Raw genomic sequence first — 17,233 nt, forward strand, 5'->3', positions numbered from 1 at the left:
TCGCGAGAGGGCGGCGCCGCGCGGGCCCCGCCTCCGCCGCCGCGCCGCCGGTGTGGGCAGTGGGCGGGGCGGCCGGGCTGAGCTCTATGGTTGGGGCGAGGCGCTCCGGCCGCTTTTCTCGATGGTCCCGGTGGCCGGGGGGCCACGTGACCCGCGCAGGGGGCGGGCGGGGAGGTGTCGCATCATGGCGGCGGGGAGCGGTGAGTGAGGCCGGGCCGGGCCGGAGGCGGGGATCGGCCCCCGGGGCCTCGGCAGCGTGTGCGGGGCTCGTCTCCCCTCAGCGCGGAGGCGCGGAGCCTGGCGGGGCCGGGTTTCGCGGCGGATCGGCGGCGAGCGCTGCCCCTCCCGAGGCTGCGTGTGGGTGTGAGGGCCCTCAGGCTGCGGCCGGGCTCCTCGGAGGGGCGAGAGCGAGGGGGGGCGGCGGGAGCTTCTGCTGCCGCGGCAGAGGCCACCGGGGCTCTGGGAGGCGGCGGCGCCCGGCGCTGCGGGGGGGTTCGCCGCGGGGGGGCCCTGCCCGTGCTCATCCTCGCTGCTTTCCTCAGGTGTCGGGGCCGGTGCTGGCAGCGCTCGGGCCTTCGGGCACAGAACGGCTCCGGTAAAAGAGTAAAGAAGAGGAGGACCGAGAAAGATAGCCTTTGGAAGCTGTGTGAAGCCTAGGAGGGGGACGCTGCAGGGACTCCCTAAAGAGGAGACGAAGAAGAGAATAGTGACAATAAGGGAAAGGAAGGACTGAGAGGCAGAGCTGGAGCTGGTGAAGAAGAGGGGAGATTTGTCTCAGGCATTGCCGGGGGAGGACCTTGACAGGATCGAGCAGAGCCTGGTTATTGCAGGGGGGCGGGGCGGCTCTCCGGCACGAAGAGCAAACGTGCTGTGGGAGAGTAAGTCACAAAGCTGCCGTTCGCCTTCTGCGAGCCTTGTTCCAGCACGTGCTGGGCTACAGGGCTTGCTGCTGCCGCTGCTAGTCGCTCGGTAACCTTCCTCTCGGCCAGCAGGACCTGCTGCCTGAGAGAGGTTTGGTGGCGGCTCTGTCCTTCATGACTAGGTGGCATCTCTGCAGGAGCCCCGCTCAGATCCAGATGCTGACTCACTGCTGCGTTGCTGTGCTCCTGAGCATGTTTTCCCAGAGAAAATAAAATCTCTCTTCCTTCCAGACCCCCATCTTGTCTCTTACAGTGCCATGCCGTATTTATGATGTCCAAAATGTTTCAAAAATTGGGGTTTGGTTTGGGTCTTTTTATGTAGCCATGTTGCTGTTTCGCTTTGATTACATTTGTTTGTAAAATTAGGGGTTTGTTTTTATTTTACTCTCAGCATCCAAACAGCTGCAGACTGTAAAACACGCAGCAGACATTCCCCTGCCTTTTCTCACCCTGCGTGTGCGTTGCTGCTGCGTAGGCAGGCAGGGTGCCTGCAGAGACCAGCCGCTGGCACCCGTAGGGACGCGGGATTTGGAATTCATGGATGCTCACTTACTGCAGGCTGGGTGCTGTCCCAGGCACTTAGACATAGTTCTTTCAATAACTTGATAAATAAAAATTACATCATGGCAAATACGGGTACATGGCAAAGGCCCTTCTCGTTACTGACTGCGGAGTGCTTGTCTCACTTAAAATTGGTGATGGTCAGCAGAGCGCGCAAAGCCAATGTCACAGAGAGAGGCACAGCTCTGCTGATGCAGATCTGACATGTCTTTGCACTAAGGCAAGTTTTGACATTTAAAGGCCGTTCAATCCATTTTAATGAGTGTCTGATCCTTCATCTTTTGACTGCTGATACGATTCTTTCCCTGTTCAACTGTCTGTCCTTCAGCCCTTATGTCTTTCTGTATTTTCTGGGGTGAAATTTTAATGATTTTCCATTATCCACATGACTAATAAAAGGTATCTAGCTGTAACAGAGAAGGTAAGACATGACAAGGGGACACACAAGTCCTCAGCAAAGAGTTGAACACATTCAGCAAAGTTATGGATATCTTGCTGCAGCCACCTTTGTCCTTCTGGTTTCTCGTCTTTAAATTTCCTTCTTTTGTTTCTCTCTGTGATGGCTGACCCTTCCTTATGGCTCTTGATTGCTTTCCTGCATTTCCAAACTGTAGCTCCTGACAATGAACTTCGCTTCTTGCTTAATCTGAATTTTTGCTCTTGCCTCCCCGCCTGGGGGAGCTCAGCCTGAGGCGCATTTCAGTAGTCTGGACTGGTTAAAAAGGCGGCAAAGTGGGGTGGCAGGGAAGGAGCCCTGAAACTCTTAGGGTTTGATTCTAACGCACAGAATGAGTTTGTCTGTAGCCACCTTCCGCTGGGTCTCTTCGCTGGGTCCAGCAGCGCGGTATGACAGCAGTACAGCGAAACAGGGGACACCTTCGCCTCCTTGTTTCTGGAGTGAAAGGAAGGGTAGGTGCTTGGATGCATTTAGACTGAAGTTATATTTTGCTTTTACACGAAGGATTTGTCTACATAAAGCTCCATTTGGTTTTTGGCGGAGATCTCCATGCGTGAGGAACATCTCTGGCTGTATCCTGTGGCTACATGCTTTTCGGTACAGTTTGAGACCAATTTGTAGATGCTGAGCTGGCAGAGAACCATCTTTTTTATGTACAACACGGGAGCTTCACTGAGCACTACATTAACTGCATTGTGTAGCTGTGCCATTTACTGGTGAAGGCACTGGTGAACTGGTGAAGTATTGACTCTTTTGTATTGTTTTTAAAATTGCTTATTAAAACAATGTTTAAAAAAGTCATGGCAAAGTGAAACTTCCAGTGCAGGCTTCGTAGTGTCTATCTCCATTTGGACTTTGGGCAGCTGTAGCTCCTGCCTGGGCCCACCCCCTTCGCCCTGCAGCACTGGCCATGGCTCTTTAGGTTCCCCGTGCACTCCGAGGCTTCTTGCCCGGCCAGTTCAAGTCTCCCCCTTTTGGGCTCACTGTTGCTCTTCTGCTCTTCTCTCATCTTACCCCGGTCTTATCCCCAAGCCAGGTTCAGTCCCGCCTGCATCAGCTCCCTTCGTGAGTCCTTGTTCACCAGCAGCCCCAACTCGGACTCTTCTGCATTGCCAGTTTGTGCCCCCTGCTCTCAGGCAGCCTCAGATGAACCCTTTTCCTCCTTGATTTTATCACTCTGCTGGTCCCCGTCCCTCTTTTCCCAACATCCCAACTGGTACCCATCTAATTACCAGCTGGTCTCCCCGTTTCTTGTCCAGCCTTAGCTTTCTGCCCTTCCCACAAAATCCGGCAGCACACTCCCTTTTTCTCCCCTGCTGCTTCACTCCTCTTCCAGAACTGACTCCGGTTTCTGTTACCCCTTCACCCACCTCCAGGTCTGATTTCACGAGGCCTCTTACTGCCATCCACTCTTCCCTTTTCCTGGTTCAAGTTCTCTTCCCGTTACCCTTGAATCAGCTGGCGCCTTTGCATGCAGCCCAGTTGCATTAACAGAAAACCATTCTCCAGCTCTCCGTCCTGTAGTGACCCCAACAACCGTTCTGGGGAAGGACTGGCTGCGCCGTGAGCCGGGACGGAGCAGGCAAGCTGGCTGGAGACACACAGCCTGGGGGAAGCTCCCAAGTGCCCGGGCGGGCAGAGAGCGCACCCCGGCACGTGGCTGGGGCAGCAGCGGTCGGCTCTGGTTTGTAGTCAGAGGTTTTTTTGAAGTTAGGTTCTTTTAGCTTTGCAGGCAGTTATTATACTATTGGGAATTGATTTGGCTTTATTTTGTTAAAAATCTGACTGTAAGCTATGAGGTGTTTAAGCAGAATCTTTTCATCTCACTGACTAAAACGGGAAAAGTGCTCCTGTGCGACTCTGCTTCGGCCTAGAAAGCAAATGAATCGAGTGTTTTGTTAACTTGAGACAACCCTTAAAGCTAAGAAGCAAAGTTTAGCTTACGCATCCTGATTGCAGGGTCTGCCCGGGGTGCCCGTGACTTCCCGGGAGGCGGCTGGGACGGGCTGTGGACGTGCCAGAGGAGGCTCTGCTGTACTCGGCAAAGCGTTACCTGTATTGTGAACTGCATTGGGGTCTTGTTTATTCTCACCTGCCCTGGAAGGGGAAAACAGCTGTGTTGCTCTCAGGATTAGGAGTTTTTCACATTTCTAGCCTAGCTTCATTCTAGAACATTTTACAGTTGCTTATTATTGTGCCAGAATTGACTTTGAGTTTAAATAGTTTGGGTTCTGTCCCTGGTGCTCGATCTCTTGATACAGTTACAGCTTTTTTAGGTCCTGTCCTAGAGTGGACCCTGCATTTTCCTGACCACTCAATAGCCTTTCTCTGTATGTGTTCCAGCTTGACTTAATTTATCTTGCACAGGGATGACCAAGACAATCAACCTGTCTCAGAGACACAGAAGTGCTTTTGCGGCTCGTGTTAACACTTCCACCGTGGAGGTGTGCTGGAATCTGCCTGTTTGATCAAGCCAGAGAAGGGCTTAAACAGAGACAATTGCTGAGACGGTCATTTTTTTCTTTTTTCTTTTTTTCCCCCCACTTATTAGAGCACAGTTCCGTAGACCAGGCTCCCCAGCAAACGCATACTCCAGGAGCCCTCTGCCTTTATTTACGCTGATCATTTGTGCCACTGAGACGGGGCTATAGTCAAAACTAAAGATGCCACTCTTCTTCCGTAAGAAGAAACCCAGCGATGATGCTCGGAAGCGCCTTGAATACCAAATGTGCCTGGTAAGCAATGCCGAGGTCTTTTCTGTTCTCTGCGTCTGGTCCTGGATGCCAGGTGAATGGCTACGTCCTCTGCGTTACAGTGATCACGTTACTGATCTCACCGAGACAGCAGCTCATCTTCCTAATGTACGTCAGAGAATTCCTGCTTTCCCCATCTCCCTCTGCCCTCCCATCCACAGGTCCCCTTCGTGCCACTTCCATCCCTCGCTGCCACTGTGGTTCCACGTAGCGTCCTGCCCCCCGCCTGCCAGCCCACATCTGGGACCCCATCCCTCCTCTCTCCTCCATGCCCCTTCACTCCTACAGATCTCTCAGTTCGCTTTTCCTACCAAGGAACCTGTGACATCCCCTTTCCCACCATAATTGGCTTTCCTTGTGCCCTTCTTTCACTTCTCATTATTATTTCGTTCTTCCTGTCCTTCAGAGGATTAATTTGTTAGATGCCGGTCTTTGTTTTCCTGGACTAGGATTTGGCCAGGATCCTCTGGGGTAGATCCTCGGCAGGTTGCTGTCATGCCAGCGAGGTCGGCAGAACTACCTGCCTTACGGCAGCCGCAGATTTAAAGTTGGCTTTCTGAAAGCAATCTTCTTTTGAATTATTTCACCTGTTCTGCTGTAGGAGCTGTGGACCAGTGCTGGCATAGGGGATCGGCTGTGCTCTACCCCAGAGGCACCTGCATTTTAAAAGTGACAAAATTATGCCTGGTGGATGTCTAGGGGGTGTTTTTGAAAGGAAGGCTTTGTTATGTGCCAATAATGAAACCAGTTCTACTGAATTTGTTCAGTTGGAGGGTTTCTCTTCAGCTCCTGTGGGGCTGGGGAGGGACAGCTTAATATCTCCGTTCTAGGATTAGTTCTGTATTGCATGTGCTTAGTTTAGGGTCAGATATCCAGTTCTGAAGACTTAGCAGAGGCACTAACACAAGCAGGTTTTATTGCCTCTTGCAGTATGTTTACTTAAGAAAATAATTCCAGAGATGTAATGCTGCTCACGGTCAGGTTTGTCCAGTTTCATTGCTGTTAGCAACTGCATTGGATGTAGTTGATTTGAATATGGAAAGCCACTCTTGTACAGAAGCAGTGACTCCTTGCTCCTTCTTACACAGCAGAGCTGGCTCTGCAGGTCCCGTGGAAGCAAAAAGGCAATAGGAGGTTATTTTGGCTTCTGCATACAGTTCAGAAGAAGGCCAGTCTGCTGGGTGAGACATGCCAATGACACAGCAGGCTCTTTGCAGGCTAGGACGGCACTGCTCTTGTTCCCAGGAGGTGCCTCTCTTGGGAACCCATCATTTCCTTTCCGTATCCTTTCAGTTAAAATTGCAGAATTAGGATGTGCTTCGGTTCTTCGTGCAGAAATTAATTTCTTGCACCAAAAGGGTTTTTCTGCAGTTTGGTTTCCCAGTTGCTTTTGCTTGCTGCAGCTGTAGCAGCACACCCTTTGCTTCTAGCATCATCATTGAATTACATAGCTGCGGCAGGGAACTGTAATTGCATTTTCTAGGGAGAGGCCAGTTGAGTAGTTTGGTCAATATGCAGCAAGAGGCCATGTATTTCTGCAGGGTCTAATTCTCTGGGTGCGTATCTTCTCTCTCCAGGCAAAAGAAGCTGGTGCTGATGATATTCTTGACATATCCAAATGTGAACTCTCGGAGGTATGTTTCTACAACTTCCAGTATTCACAGGTCTGAGTTCTCTGCTCCTTGTTACCAGCTGTCAGATTGAGTGTCATGTCTATGAGCCTTGAGACAGAAATGGCCTTGTTACTGGCCTGCTTCTTGCTATGTCTGCTGAGCTCTGGCTTTCAGGTGAGGGCTTCTGCTGCTTTTTTCGGGTGGGAGATTGCCTGTCCTACCTGATGCTTCCACAACATTTCTGTCCTGGGAATCCTTTTCCATTTGACAAGATGGGAAGGGCAGAGCGGTCTCATACCCTCCACCAGTACCTTGGTAGGACCCTAGTTTGGGACCTCATGGCCTAATTTTACAAGTTGTAAGGGAATTTGTTTGCCAAAGTCTGACTGTTTCTAATCTTAGAGCTACAAAGTCTGCCGCCTGCGCTTATTTTTCTGGATAAGTGAAAATCCCTGGTTCCAGGCTGCTGGTTAAGGATGGAAATCTCACTTCCAGCTTGGCTTCTTTTATGGCAGCCAACTAAATTAGAAACAAGCTGTCTGCTGGAGTGTGAGCGGTTAGTGACAGATTGCCAGGCTTTCGGAGGAGACACAGCTTTTCATTCTGGCAGCCAGGCAATCCTGTTAAGCAGAAGCCTGTTTCTATTTCACTTTCAGCTTTTATTCATTGTCGTGTACCTGCGTAACCTTTTGTCACAGGATGCCTTTGCCAAACAAGCTAATAGATATTGCACTGCTCTCTCGGGAGAGATTTGGGACCATCCTGGAGAGGACAGCTCTCTGCTGTGCAGTATGAAATGGCTTTGCTGAGGCTTTGGGATGTTTTGTTCCAAGAACAGAAGCCAACAGCATCTTGTGTGTAGGTTTGCGAGCTGTGTGGGACAGTCTGCGAGCCAGTCTGGGTAAAAGGGTGGCAGACAGAAGACGCACATTAAGCCAGCTCCATTCATAGCTGCAGCTGGTCTCGGATCCCCAGCAGCTCCTTTTGGATTGGTACCATAAAACTCTGTCTTGCTTGTCTTCTTTTTAGCCTTTGTAGTCTCAATAAATAAAGCGAGCCATCAGTTTGGTCTTAAAATTAACTCTGGACAACAGTTTGGCCGATGCCAGTTCCGTGCTGCAGAGCAGGTCGTGGTGCTCCGAGCCTTGGCTGGCCTGGGCTGGATTTGGGGGAATATCCCTTTTCTGACGGCCCCTCTCCTGCAGAGCCTAGCACGTATGAGGCCGCTCAGCCCCGCCTGTTGCTCACCTTCCTCACTTAGCCCACTGCAGCGTGTTTGCCGAGGTTGCAAATCCATAGGATACATTTGTATGATGACTAACTGAAAATATGCCTGAACTCTTGAGTCATCTGCGCACTGAATATTAAATCACGCAAGACTTGGACTTCTGCCTAAACCTCAGTCTGTTCTGTGCTATGCACGGCACTGTCGTATTGTGGAGAGCCATTGCAAGCTGTTTAAGTGGAAGCTGACTGGGAAATGCTGGCATCCTGGGCCAAAACCAGGGGCCAGGAATTTTAAGTATCATCACTTGCATTTTCATTAAAGTTAATTATTCACACTTTACAGGTGGATACTGTAGAAGTGCTTACAAAGATAGTATCTTGAGAAGTCTGACACGACTATTTTTTAATTGTTTTTTAGGTTCCTTATGGGGCCTTTGCAACTTGTAAAGTCTTGCAAAAAAAGGTAATGTTGCAATCAGAAATTATTAGATGATTCTATTATTATGCTTGAGTATTATTGTTGTGTTTGAAATGACTATGTGCTTGTTTATATGTTACTTCAGAAGAAGTTTGCTTGTAATGAATTTGGCCACTTGTACGATGCTACATAGAGAGCAATTTGGGTAGGACTAATCCTGCCTGTGTGCTTTAGAGCTAACTTCTGTCATGAAAGATGAGGTGATCGTTTCTATCTTAGCCTATGTAATGGTATTTCTCATGTAAGAAACTAGGCTCTTGTTTAGATCTCATGTTAAATGTTTGACCTTCTGTGAAAATCCATTTATTATTTTAATATTTTATATGATACTGAATAAGATATTAAGCTCTTATACAGCCTCCGCAATTAAATCTCAACAAATGTGCTTGTTCTAGACAGCAGCATCTCTTGTGTTCATATTTCAATGGGATTTTTCCTTCTCAGGTGCTGATTATTCATACGAATAATCTGACATCTTTAGTTCCAAAGTCCTGCAGCCTCCTGAGTCTCATAACTGTGAAGGTAATTGTGATTTTTAGCAGTTAATTTGCAGCCTATTTTCCTTGCATTCTAGCTGCATTAGAACACACTAGCCTGAATAAATCCCTTCTGTCTGACTGTCTTCACCAAGAACGGGTAACAAGGTGTGAAACCTGCCTTTCCTAGGTTTACCTCCCAGGTAGATAGCGGTCACTGAGTGGTTTGTATAAAATCATCATCAGTCCCAGGACTCATTTATCCTCTTCATAATCCCACACTGTCCCCCTCAGCAGCCTCTCACAGTGGTGGTCGGGCAGGGCTGAGCGTGTTACGGGGTAGATCCATCTCTCTTCTGCACTGGTGGGTCATGTGAATGAAACTGGTGACGGGTGACCGGGCGCGATGGGGCTGTATTGCCCTACCTGTCATATAAACGCTGAGGGCTCTCAGCTCCACCACCCTCGTGCTGTGGTTCCACAAGAGGCAGAGTCACGCCAGCAGCTCATCCCTCCCCGTGGAGGAAGGTCTCCAGGCATAGTCCTGCCCTCTCCCTCTGCCAGCACTGGTGTTCAGCTCACTGATCCTGAAGAAACTGTCTTTTTCTGCCAGGCTGGCTCCATGCAGATGATTTATCCAGTTGGCTCATCCAGTTTTGTGGAACAACTCCCTTGGTGTCGCTCCTCTCCCTAGTCTTTTGTTAATTTATCGATGTATAGAGGCTTGAGTTTTCAAAAGACCTACAAGAATTAAGTGCCTATGTCTCCTTGAAAACTTAAACCGCTTTTCAAAGCCCCATTGGAAGGGAAGTAATTTTCATTGCTAGATAATTCATGACCTTTCATTCTTGCACCATGACTTCTTTTCCCAACCTCATTTGGTGAAATCATCCACTCTTCCAGGTTCTAGACCTGCACGACAACCAGCTGGCATCGCTTCCTGCTGATATTGGCCAGCTGACATCTCTTCAGGTAAAAGACTTGCAACTGCCCCCCAAGCATCTGTAAAGGGCACGTTAGAGGACAGCACAAATAGGGGGTTACTGCTATTTGTTTTATAATTAATCACAACTTAAATTATGGTCCTCAGAATGTCAGATCTATCTTACTGACTTGACTGTTGCTGTTGAACTGACTTGTTGGAGAGGGAGAGCAGGAGAAGAGCAGGCACACTGAATTATATAGTCCCAGCTTAGTGCAAGGGCTGTCAGTCCAAATGGCTCACACTGCCAAGCAGCTGCTATGAGCAAGCAGAGCTGGAGCTTCCAGTCCCGTTGATTTCGCAAAATATTCATGTTTTACCATTCTCCCTGGTGTGATTATGTGGAGAACTCGGTGCAGCGTGTCGTGGTGCACGCTGAGGGTCCCCTCTGCTCGGGGCGCAGCCCTAGGTTCAGCCACCGCTCGCCCGTGGGAGCCTAGAAAACATTGTCTAAACCCACCTTCAGACTGTCCTTCTGGGCCTGGAAACAGTCCCAACAGCATAGGTGTGTAGGAGACCTGAGACTTGTATAAAGACTATCTTGAATATCTTTTCTGTTAATACCTTAGGTCCTAAACCTTGAAAGGAATCTTTTAAAATGTCTTCCACAATCTATAGGAGACCTTGCCCAGCTCCAGATGCTCAATGTGAAAGGTATGGCACATGTTTCTTGTCGGTGCTCTGAGCAAAGCACCTTTTATTATCTGGGTCGTGTTGAGCTGCGTTAGTAATTATTCCTCTCAACCAAGGCAAGCACCAAATGGTTTACACTGTGAATGCTAAGGAAGAACACAGGAAAGATTTGAATTCAAGTAGTTGGCAAGGCAGGAGAATTATCAGAGCAGAAAATGGGTCAGTCTTGGTCCATATGATGTTTTCATTCAGCCCATTGCCTTCTCTCAAAGGAGAGGTGGTTGGGTCATCGTGCCCGATCTCAAGAGCTGAAAGCTTACTTGCGTGCCTGCGCGTGGCCGGCATTCCAGAGCCCCAGCTGCCTCATTCCTGCGGCGAGAGGCGCCGAGCGGGCTGGAGGCACGCGTCTTCCTCTGGGAGCGTGAGACCCACCTCGAGCTGGGAGCCCCCTCTGTGCCCTGCAAGAGGAGTCCCAGGCCAGGGCTTGTCCCCCTATATGATTTAGACCAACCTGAGAAATCAGACTATGCAGATTCAAGTGTAAGAAAAATAGACGGTCTTTGGCAGAAGCAGTTCAGTGAAGCAGGCAGAGCAGTCAGCCCAGATAAACTGGATTACAATTAAGTCCACCGACACCCGGCGCTCGGTCCTGTGGGTCTGTGTAGCCCCGCCAGGTTTGCACAGCCCTAACAGAAAGGTCACAACCGTACCTCTTTTCAAGACTCCTGGGCATTTTCCAGGTACACAGTGCCATAAATTTGGGAGAAAAAGGAGACTTTGTTACAGGGAGCTGTTGCTGAAACAGGGAAGGAAATGGAGGGCGAGGAACTTGGAAGCGCAGCTCAGTTCATTGCCGTATCTGTCTGCAGCACCTGGCCTCTGACCCCTAGATGTGCAGTCCCACACGCAGTCCCCTTTCTCCCATCTCTGGTACTTGCACCGAAGGGAAGACGACTCCATGTTACGAATATTCTCCTGGTAAAGACCCCAGATCCAGCCTGCAGCAGTGACCTCAGCTGAGAAGGTCGTTTCGGCATGAGGAACCACGGCTGGACCCGTGCACTCGGGCTGTGTGCATGCAGATCGTGATCCCCATTTGCCTTGGTGGGCAACGGCAGCCTTTGGAGCCCTCGTGTGACCCGTGATAGCCCCGTCCCTGTAGCAGAGTACAGAAAATGAGTCATACGTAGGATTGTGGCTTGGTGTTCCAGCAGATGAACTTGCTGGGTCCTGCTTTGGAAAAGTTATGTGGTACTAAATGACTTTTCTCTCTCTCTAGGTAACAAGCTGCAGGAGCTGCCTGCTACCGTGAGCGGCTTGCGGAGTTTGCGCACTCTGGATATCAGCGAGAACATGCTGCGAGAGCTGCCGCGGGTGCTGGCTCACATCCGCACGCTGGAGGTACGCACCCAGCCAACCGTGTCTGTCTCTCCCCTTCGCAGGTTGTTTATTCTGCTGCAGGCTGCTTCCATTCCTACTTGCTCAATACGATAATAAACTTAGCATAGAAAGTGAATTTTTAGGGCTTGGGCAGGGCCCGCTGTGGGGGATTGTAACAAGGCTATATGCGGTTCGTGGTGTCCAAAATAGCTTTTGCGTACTCTTCCTGCTTTGATCTTTTCTGATCACTTTTTGCCATGGCTTAATCATGACAAAAGTCATCCACAGGGAGTGAACCCCCAGGTATTTTCTGCCAGGGCTGTCTCTGCGAGCACGAACTGTGCCGGTGGGCTCAGGTTGACTCAGCCGCTTTCCACCAAGGCTGATTCTGAATGAGCAGATGGGATATTTCCGATGAGGTTTTTGCCGCCGTTGCCGTGACAGATCTCTGACTCATTGTCAGCCTCCATAAGTTTCTGGCTCCCTGGAGTGCACATTCAAAATGGGACAAGCATCAAGATTTTTATGGATGTGTTACCTTCTGGCTGCCACACTTGTCAGTACTAAGCTGTGCAAATGTCAGGCAGCAGGGCTGACTCAGGCACCAGCATGGAGGATGCGAATAGATGCTCTCCTGTCTCGAACACACAACATTAGGCTTCACTTCTCTTGTGGGCAGTCTCTGAGATGAGGGATCTGTGCAGCTTGCTCCCCTGTCCTTGATAAAGTGGTTCCTTTCTGGGCCTTCCTTGTAAGCTCTTCTCTACAGGAGGCAACCTTAGGTCCTTTTGGTGGCCACAGTAGGACAAAACAGCAAGTGGTCCTTCCGCTTAATCTTACCTGTACTGCTCTTCTCTCCGTGTCCTTTGTATCACCATCCGTTCCATGCATCATGCTTAAGGGCTCCTGCATACAGAAATGCGTAGAAAATTTCTGTAATTGAGAAGTGCTGTGCCCTCTTGTGCTTAAACACAAAGTAGACATGTCTGCGTGAGGGCGATGTTCCACTGAAGGACCAGCTCAGAAGCTCCCAAATAAGAGACAGCGGAGTCACCTCTGAGAGGTGTCAAACCCCCAGCAGAAATTCGATACAAACTCGTATTTATGTCAGAATTTAGGGTAACGTGAAATTATCACTCCATAAGTGAAATTTTGGGGAGCTGCAAGGATAACCGCAGTTGGAGTCCGGCTGGGCCACCAGAATAACCTGCAGCTCTGTGTGTTCTCTTTTGGAGACGCTGACCTTGGATGCTTCTTCCATGACCTACCCATCACCTGATATTTGCAGTGCAGGCACAGAGTCCATTCAGCAGTTCCTCTGCAAAGGTAAGCAAGGAGAGTGTGCGGATGGTAGTGAGAACCTGGGGGGCTGCGCTGTGCTCTCATTAGGTGCTGTGGCATGTTCACAGATTGCATTAATGAAGGACGAGCATCGGGCTGGCTCTGCTTGGGCTGGTTTTTGATGCACACGCGGCAGGCTGGTCAGAGAGTGAGGTGTCTTTGCTGGCGGAAAGCGAAACAGGAGTCCTTCCTTGAGGCTTGCTTCTTACTGTCACACTGAAATTTATAATGGTTTTATTAAAACACCAGAATAGCTGAGTCAGAGACTGTCTGAGTGACCGTAAGAAGTCATTGCATCTCCCTGTGGTTTTGTTTTCTCATGTGTATTTTCTCAAGTAGGAGGTTTAGGCATCGTCCAGGTATAGCTGCCTTGGGACAAGGAGATAGAGTCAGCAGCCACTCGAGGTCCCTGCTACCCTCATTTTCTGTGAGAAAGGACTGGGGGGCTGCAGACTGATGGTTTGTTAAGAGAAAGATGAAACCAGATGGAAAACTCAGAGGACAAAGATAATGTACTGTGAGTTTGCACGCACTGAGTTTAATCCAGACAGGGAGGTTTGGAAGAGGTTTAATGCAGGGGAAGTGCCCTGCCAGACATCGTGCTAATCCCTGAAGTAAAAGGACAGTCAGAACGTATTTTAATATGGGCGGTAACGTTTGCAGCCCTGCAGACATCAACATGCCTGTACCTGTGCGAAGGAAGCGTTTCTCTCCGAGCAGGTTAGCTTTGATCGTCTTCCTGGTGGGAATGGGGTGGCACTGTCTCCCTCAGAGCTTCTTGTTGTTAAGCCTGCCTGAGCTGAAGGAGCCCTTCTGGAAGCAGCCTCACACACCAGCCAGCCCTCGGCCATGCTGCCAAGGAGGTCTAGGTCTTTATGCACCAAATGTTCTTGTTTTTCTGTCTGATACCTTCCAGAGTGTGGAATTGCGTACTACCCTCCCTCGCAGTATCTGCTCCCCACGCTGGAGAGTGATGGAGGAGGACCTTCGGTGGATGGGGTGGACAGGGCAGTGCATAAGTACTTGGAGGAGGAGAGCGAGTGGCAGGTGAGGCTCCACTGCGTGTGAAGTTGTGGGAGAGGGTTTCGGATTTATCTCTCTGCTCCATCAATGGATCCCCCAGCACTTAGTGCATCATCCCTTATCACCTTTTCCCCCATGAGACATGTCTTTTAGGATCAAGAGAGCATCGGTGCCCAGAAGCAGACATAGCACCGTGGGTGTGGGTGCCTCATCTCCTCCCCAACAGCTGGGGATGGTGTTACCACTGCTGACTGCTGGATCGTAAAGAACTGTCTCTGTCCTTGAAAGCAATGATGCAGTCAAGGGAGCGGGGTGACAATGTGACACGGTGTGTGCAGCGTGGGCACACATGCGATTTTTGGGGGGGAGAGCAAGCTGCAGAAGAACCTTGTGATTCCCAGCCAAGCGCTAGGCATGTCCAGCCCTACCTGGGAAAGGGGAGGCCAGGCACGTAATTATGATAAGCTGTGCTAATTCCTGTGCTGTTTAGCAAATACAGAGTAAATTTCTTTGACCCTGGAGAAGCATGAATGACTGGACTTTGTGGCTATGTTAATCATCTTGTGCCTTTGGTTGATGTCTTTACTCAGTTAGGGAAAGATATAATGTGGGCTAATAATATCTACAAAAAATTGCTCCTGGGAGTAAATGTCTGCTGATATTGCTTATTTTTCAGAACAAATTCTTGGATTATGAGAAGAGGAAGGTAAGGATGAACCCCTGCAAATGCTTTCTCTGCAGAATAGCTCCACTTTTTTTTCTTGTTTTTCCTCCTTTTATCCGGTTTCTCAGCCAAAACGGAATGTTTTGAGACCTGAGTTCTTGCAGAACCCCCCCCAGAGCTGCTCACCCTCCCTGCAGAAGACAAGTGGGAGCGTGGGGGAATCTGTGGCTGACTGGTCTGACCCGCACAGCCGATGAGCTGCCGTCTCTCTCGTGAGCAAGCAGTTCCAGTTTAAATCAGTCCCTGTTTGCAGAGCTGGATCTGGGGGATTTCACAGCAGGTGGCTTTTTTCTTGCCTCTCTGTGCTGAAGGCTCAGTTTGTTTTTCACGAGGTGGGCAGACGTGTGTGAGCAGCCCGTGCACAGACTGCTCAGTACGTCCCTGCCCCGAACGCCAGCCCCTCGGTGGCTCCCACCTTGGCCCTTTGGCTCATAGTGCCACCATTCCCGCTCTCTCCCACCATTCCTTGTTTCTGTCCTCCGTTCCCCTCACCTGGCTGCATTTTTAGTTTGCTCTTCTTTTTATTTCACTGGTCTTTGTCTCTTCCCCCGTGCAAGGCTCACTTGGAAATAATCAGAAGCTCCCGTCACGCAGTTCACCTCTCCCCTTGGCTAGAGCTGCTCGTAGCTGGCTGCTGCCTTCCCTCTGTTGTCTTCAGACACGGGAGTCCCCTTCCGTCTGGAACTGAACACAACCTTAATTTTGGGCTTCCCTCCGGGTGTTTGTATCGGCTGTTTCAGTTGCATGGGTTGATGCCCATGGATTTCAGCTTCGTGACTTTGAAATGAGTTGTGGGGAGTTTGGAGACTGTCATAAAGAGAGCAGCAGCTTCTGCTTCACAGTTTTTGGGTTCCTAAGGAGAGAATATTTGCATCCCTTACTCAAGCCTCCTGTTTGCCATTTGGCTTGCTTTCTTGTAGTTGAGGGGATTACTGTGCCTCGTTGTACATTTTTGCCAGAATTTGTTCTTGCTTGAGAAGGAGCAGAGCCAGCACTCTACTGATTTCTGGCATTCATCTTTCTTCTTGCTCCTCTCAGGAAAAAAAAATGCAGGAGAAGCTGGAATTTGAGCGGCGCCTGAACATGGGGCAAAGAGAACATGCTCTGCTTGTTCAGCAGATCAACAGTCAGAAGGACGAGATACTGCAGACAGTGAGAGAGGTAGGTCTCCTCTGGGCAGGCCCCGTACAAGACGCTGCCGTTCCTAAACTGACCACTTTCTCCTTTGGTTCTGTCTTGCTTTGGCCTAGGACCAGATGAGGCTGGAGGAGGGTCTCACAAAGCACCAGCGCTATTTGGAGGAGGAGCGCCTGAAGCTGCTGCAGCAGTTGAAGCAAGCGGAGCAAGGCATTGCCAGCCGTATCCAGAAGCTGCTAGAGGACAACCAGAGGTAGGGTCCCAGGGTGTCTTGCAGTGGTCTCTGTCCCTCGGGCGCTCGTGTTATTTTGTCCCATTCTCAGCAGTTCATTTTGCCCTTTCTGAGTCTTAAGGAACTGGTCAGGATCGGTGTCTGTAGGTGATGCCTTAGCTGTTGAACTGCCAAAGTCCCGTTTAAAGGACGTGGAATCTCACACCTTAAAAAATGGTGTTTCACACATATGGGTGCTGTTGGGAGTTTTGCAGTGCTGTGGAAGAAATTTGAATTCCTCATGGAAGGTGCATATTTGAAGTAGTTGAAGGTACCACTGCCTAGATCTGCTGGATCTCCTGCTGGGCTGGTGCTGACGCGAGGTTACCAGCCTGCTTGAAGCTGCTCTTCCGTGCATGGGAAGCAAAGTTGTTTTCTGCCATCTGGGGGAGTAGGATGTCCTGCTCAGCTTGATGGAAACCTCTTGTTTTATCTTTTTTTAGGCAAAACCAAAGTTCAGACATTCTGAAATCCTTGGAGAATGAGAGGTGAGTCTCCTTCAAATAAGATGTCCTAGAAAAGGGGCAAAAAGCTGGGAAGAGGGCTGGGACCTCCCTTTCAGAGCCACCAGTCTGAATCCACCGTAAGTCAGGGGAGGTTCATCTCATACCTGCAGCTGGTTCTGGTCGCTGTTGGAGGCAAGACACTGGACTAGATGTGCCTGGTCTTACCCAGTCTGGCAAACCCCGTGGGATGGTGATTTTACCTCTTTTTCATCTCTGAATGGTCCTAGCTAAGGAGTTTGGGAGCTGTATTCCACTATCAAGGACCAACAGAAATCCGACATCTGTTGGAAAGCAAGGCATTTGTGAAGATGGTCCAGTAACGTGTAGAGGCTGGGAGGAATGCGTTGAAAGCAATGCTGCCATTCAGCCAACACTCTGAGCTAGCTTTGCCACCCAAAGTGGTTGTCCCCAACTCTCCCCTGCCTATGTGCTGCCCCCTCCCTTCAGCCAACTGTGCTGTGGCACAGTAAAGTGGATGGGGACACTGACCTGGCTGAAAATAATCCCTTTGTATGTCAGGTAGTTTTCCAGCCTCACCAGTTCCTGATCTGTTAAGTGGCGTTGTGTGTGCTTGTGCTGGGACGAGGACAGGGGAGGCGGGAATGGAGGCCAGGCTGCTGCTTTCAGCAGCACTGCTCACTGAGGTCGGCTTTAATGTGCTCGTCAAGCCTCAAGAGAAAGGAAAGCAAAGAAAGGGACCAGCACCGTGTTTGGTGAGAATGTGTGCACGTTGCACAGATGTTCTGTTTCT

General features: G+C 50.0%; 1 protein-coding gene across 4 annotated transcripts in view; it reads left to right on the forward strand.

Annotated features, from left to right (window-relative positions):
- The first annotated feature begins 121 nt into the window (after positions 1-121).
- Positions 122-17,233, forward strand: part of LRSAM1 (leucine rich repeat and sterile alpha motif containing 1) — a 28,379-nt gene continuing 11,267 nt past the window's right edge. For 3 of the 4 annotated variants that reach the window (XR_014229875.1, XM_082327845.1, XM_082327847.1), the window contains exons 1-15: positions 122-200; positions 543-878; positions 4,490-4,673; positions 6,269-6,325; positions 7,950-7,994; positions 8,454-8,531; positions 9,389-9,457; positions 10,037-10,121; positions 11,380-11,501; positions 12,716-12,806; positions 13,738-13,868; positions 14,521-14,550; positions 15,607-15,729; positions 15,819-15,958; positions 16,420-16,464. Coding sequence is in view for 3 of the 4 variants with exons in the window: in XM_082327845.1 (XP_082183971.1) it covers positions 4,602-4,673; positions 6,269-6,325; positions 7,950-7,994; positions 8,454-8,531; positions 9,389-9,457; positions 10,037-10,121; positions 11,380-11,501; positions 12,716-12,806; positions 13,738-13,868; positions 14,521-14,550; positions 15,607-15,729; positions 15,819-15,958; positions 16,420-16,464 (1,088 nt within the window). In the remaining variant the exon portion in view is untranslated. The remainder of the gene's footprint in view (positions 201-542; positions 879-4,489; positions 4,674-6,268; positions 6,326-7,949; positions 7,995-8,453; positions 8,532-9,388; positions 9,458-10,036; positions 10,122-11,379; positions 11,502-12,715; positions 12,807-13,737; positions 13,869-14,520; positions 14,551-15,606; positions 15,730-15,818; positions 15,959-16,419; positions 16,465-17,233) is intronic. The other variant, XM_082327846.1, reaches the window with a different exon arrangement.

The sequence above is a fragment of the Platalea leucorodia genome, assembly GCF_965183815.1.
Source record: "Platalea leucorodia genome assembly, chromosome: 15".
Classification (NCBI taxonomy): Eukaryota; Metazoa; Chordata; class Aves; order Pelecaniformes; family Threskiornithidae; genus Platalea; species Platalea leucorodia.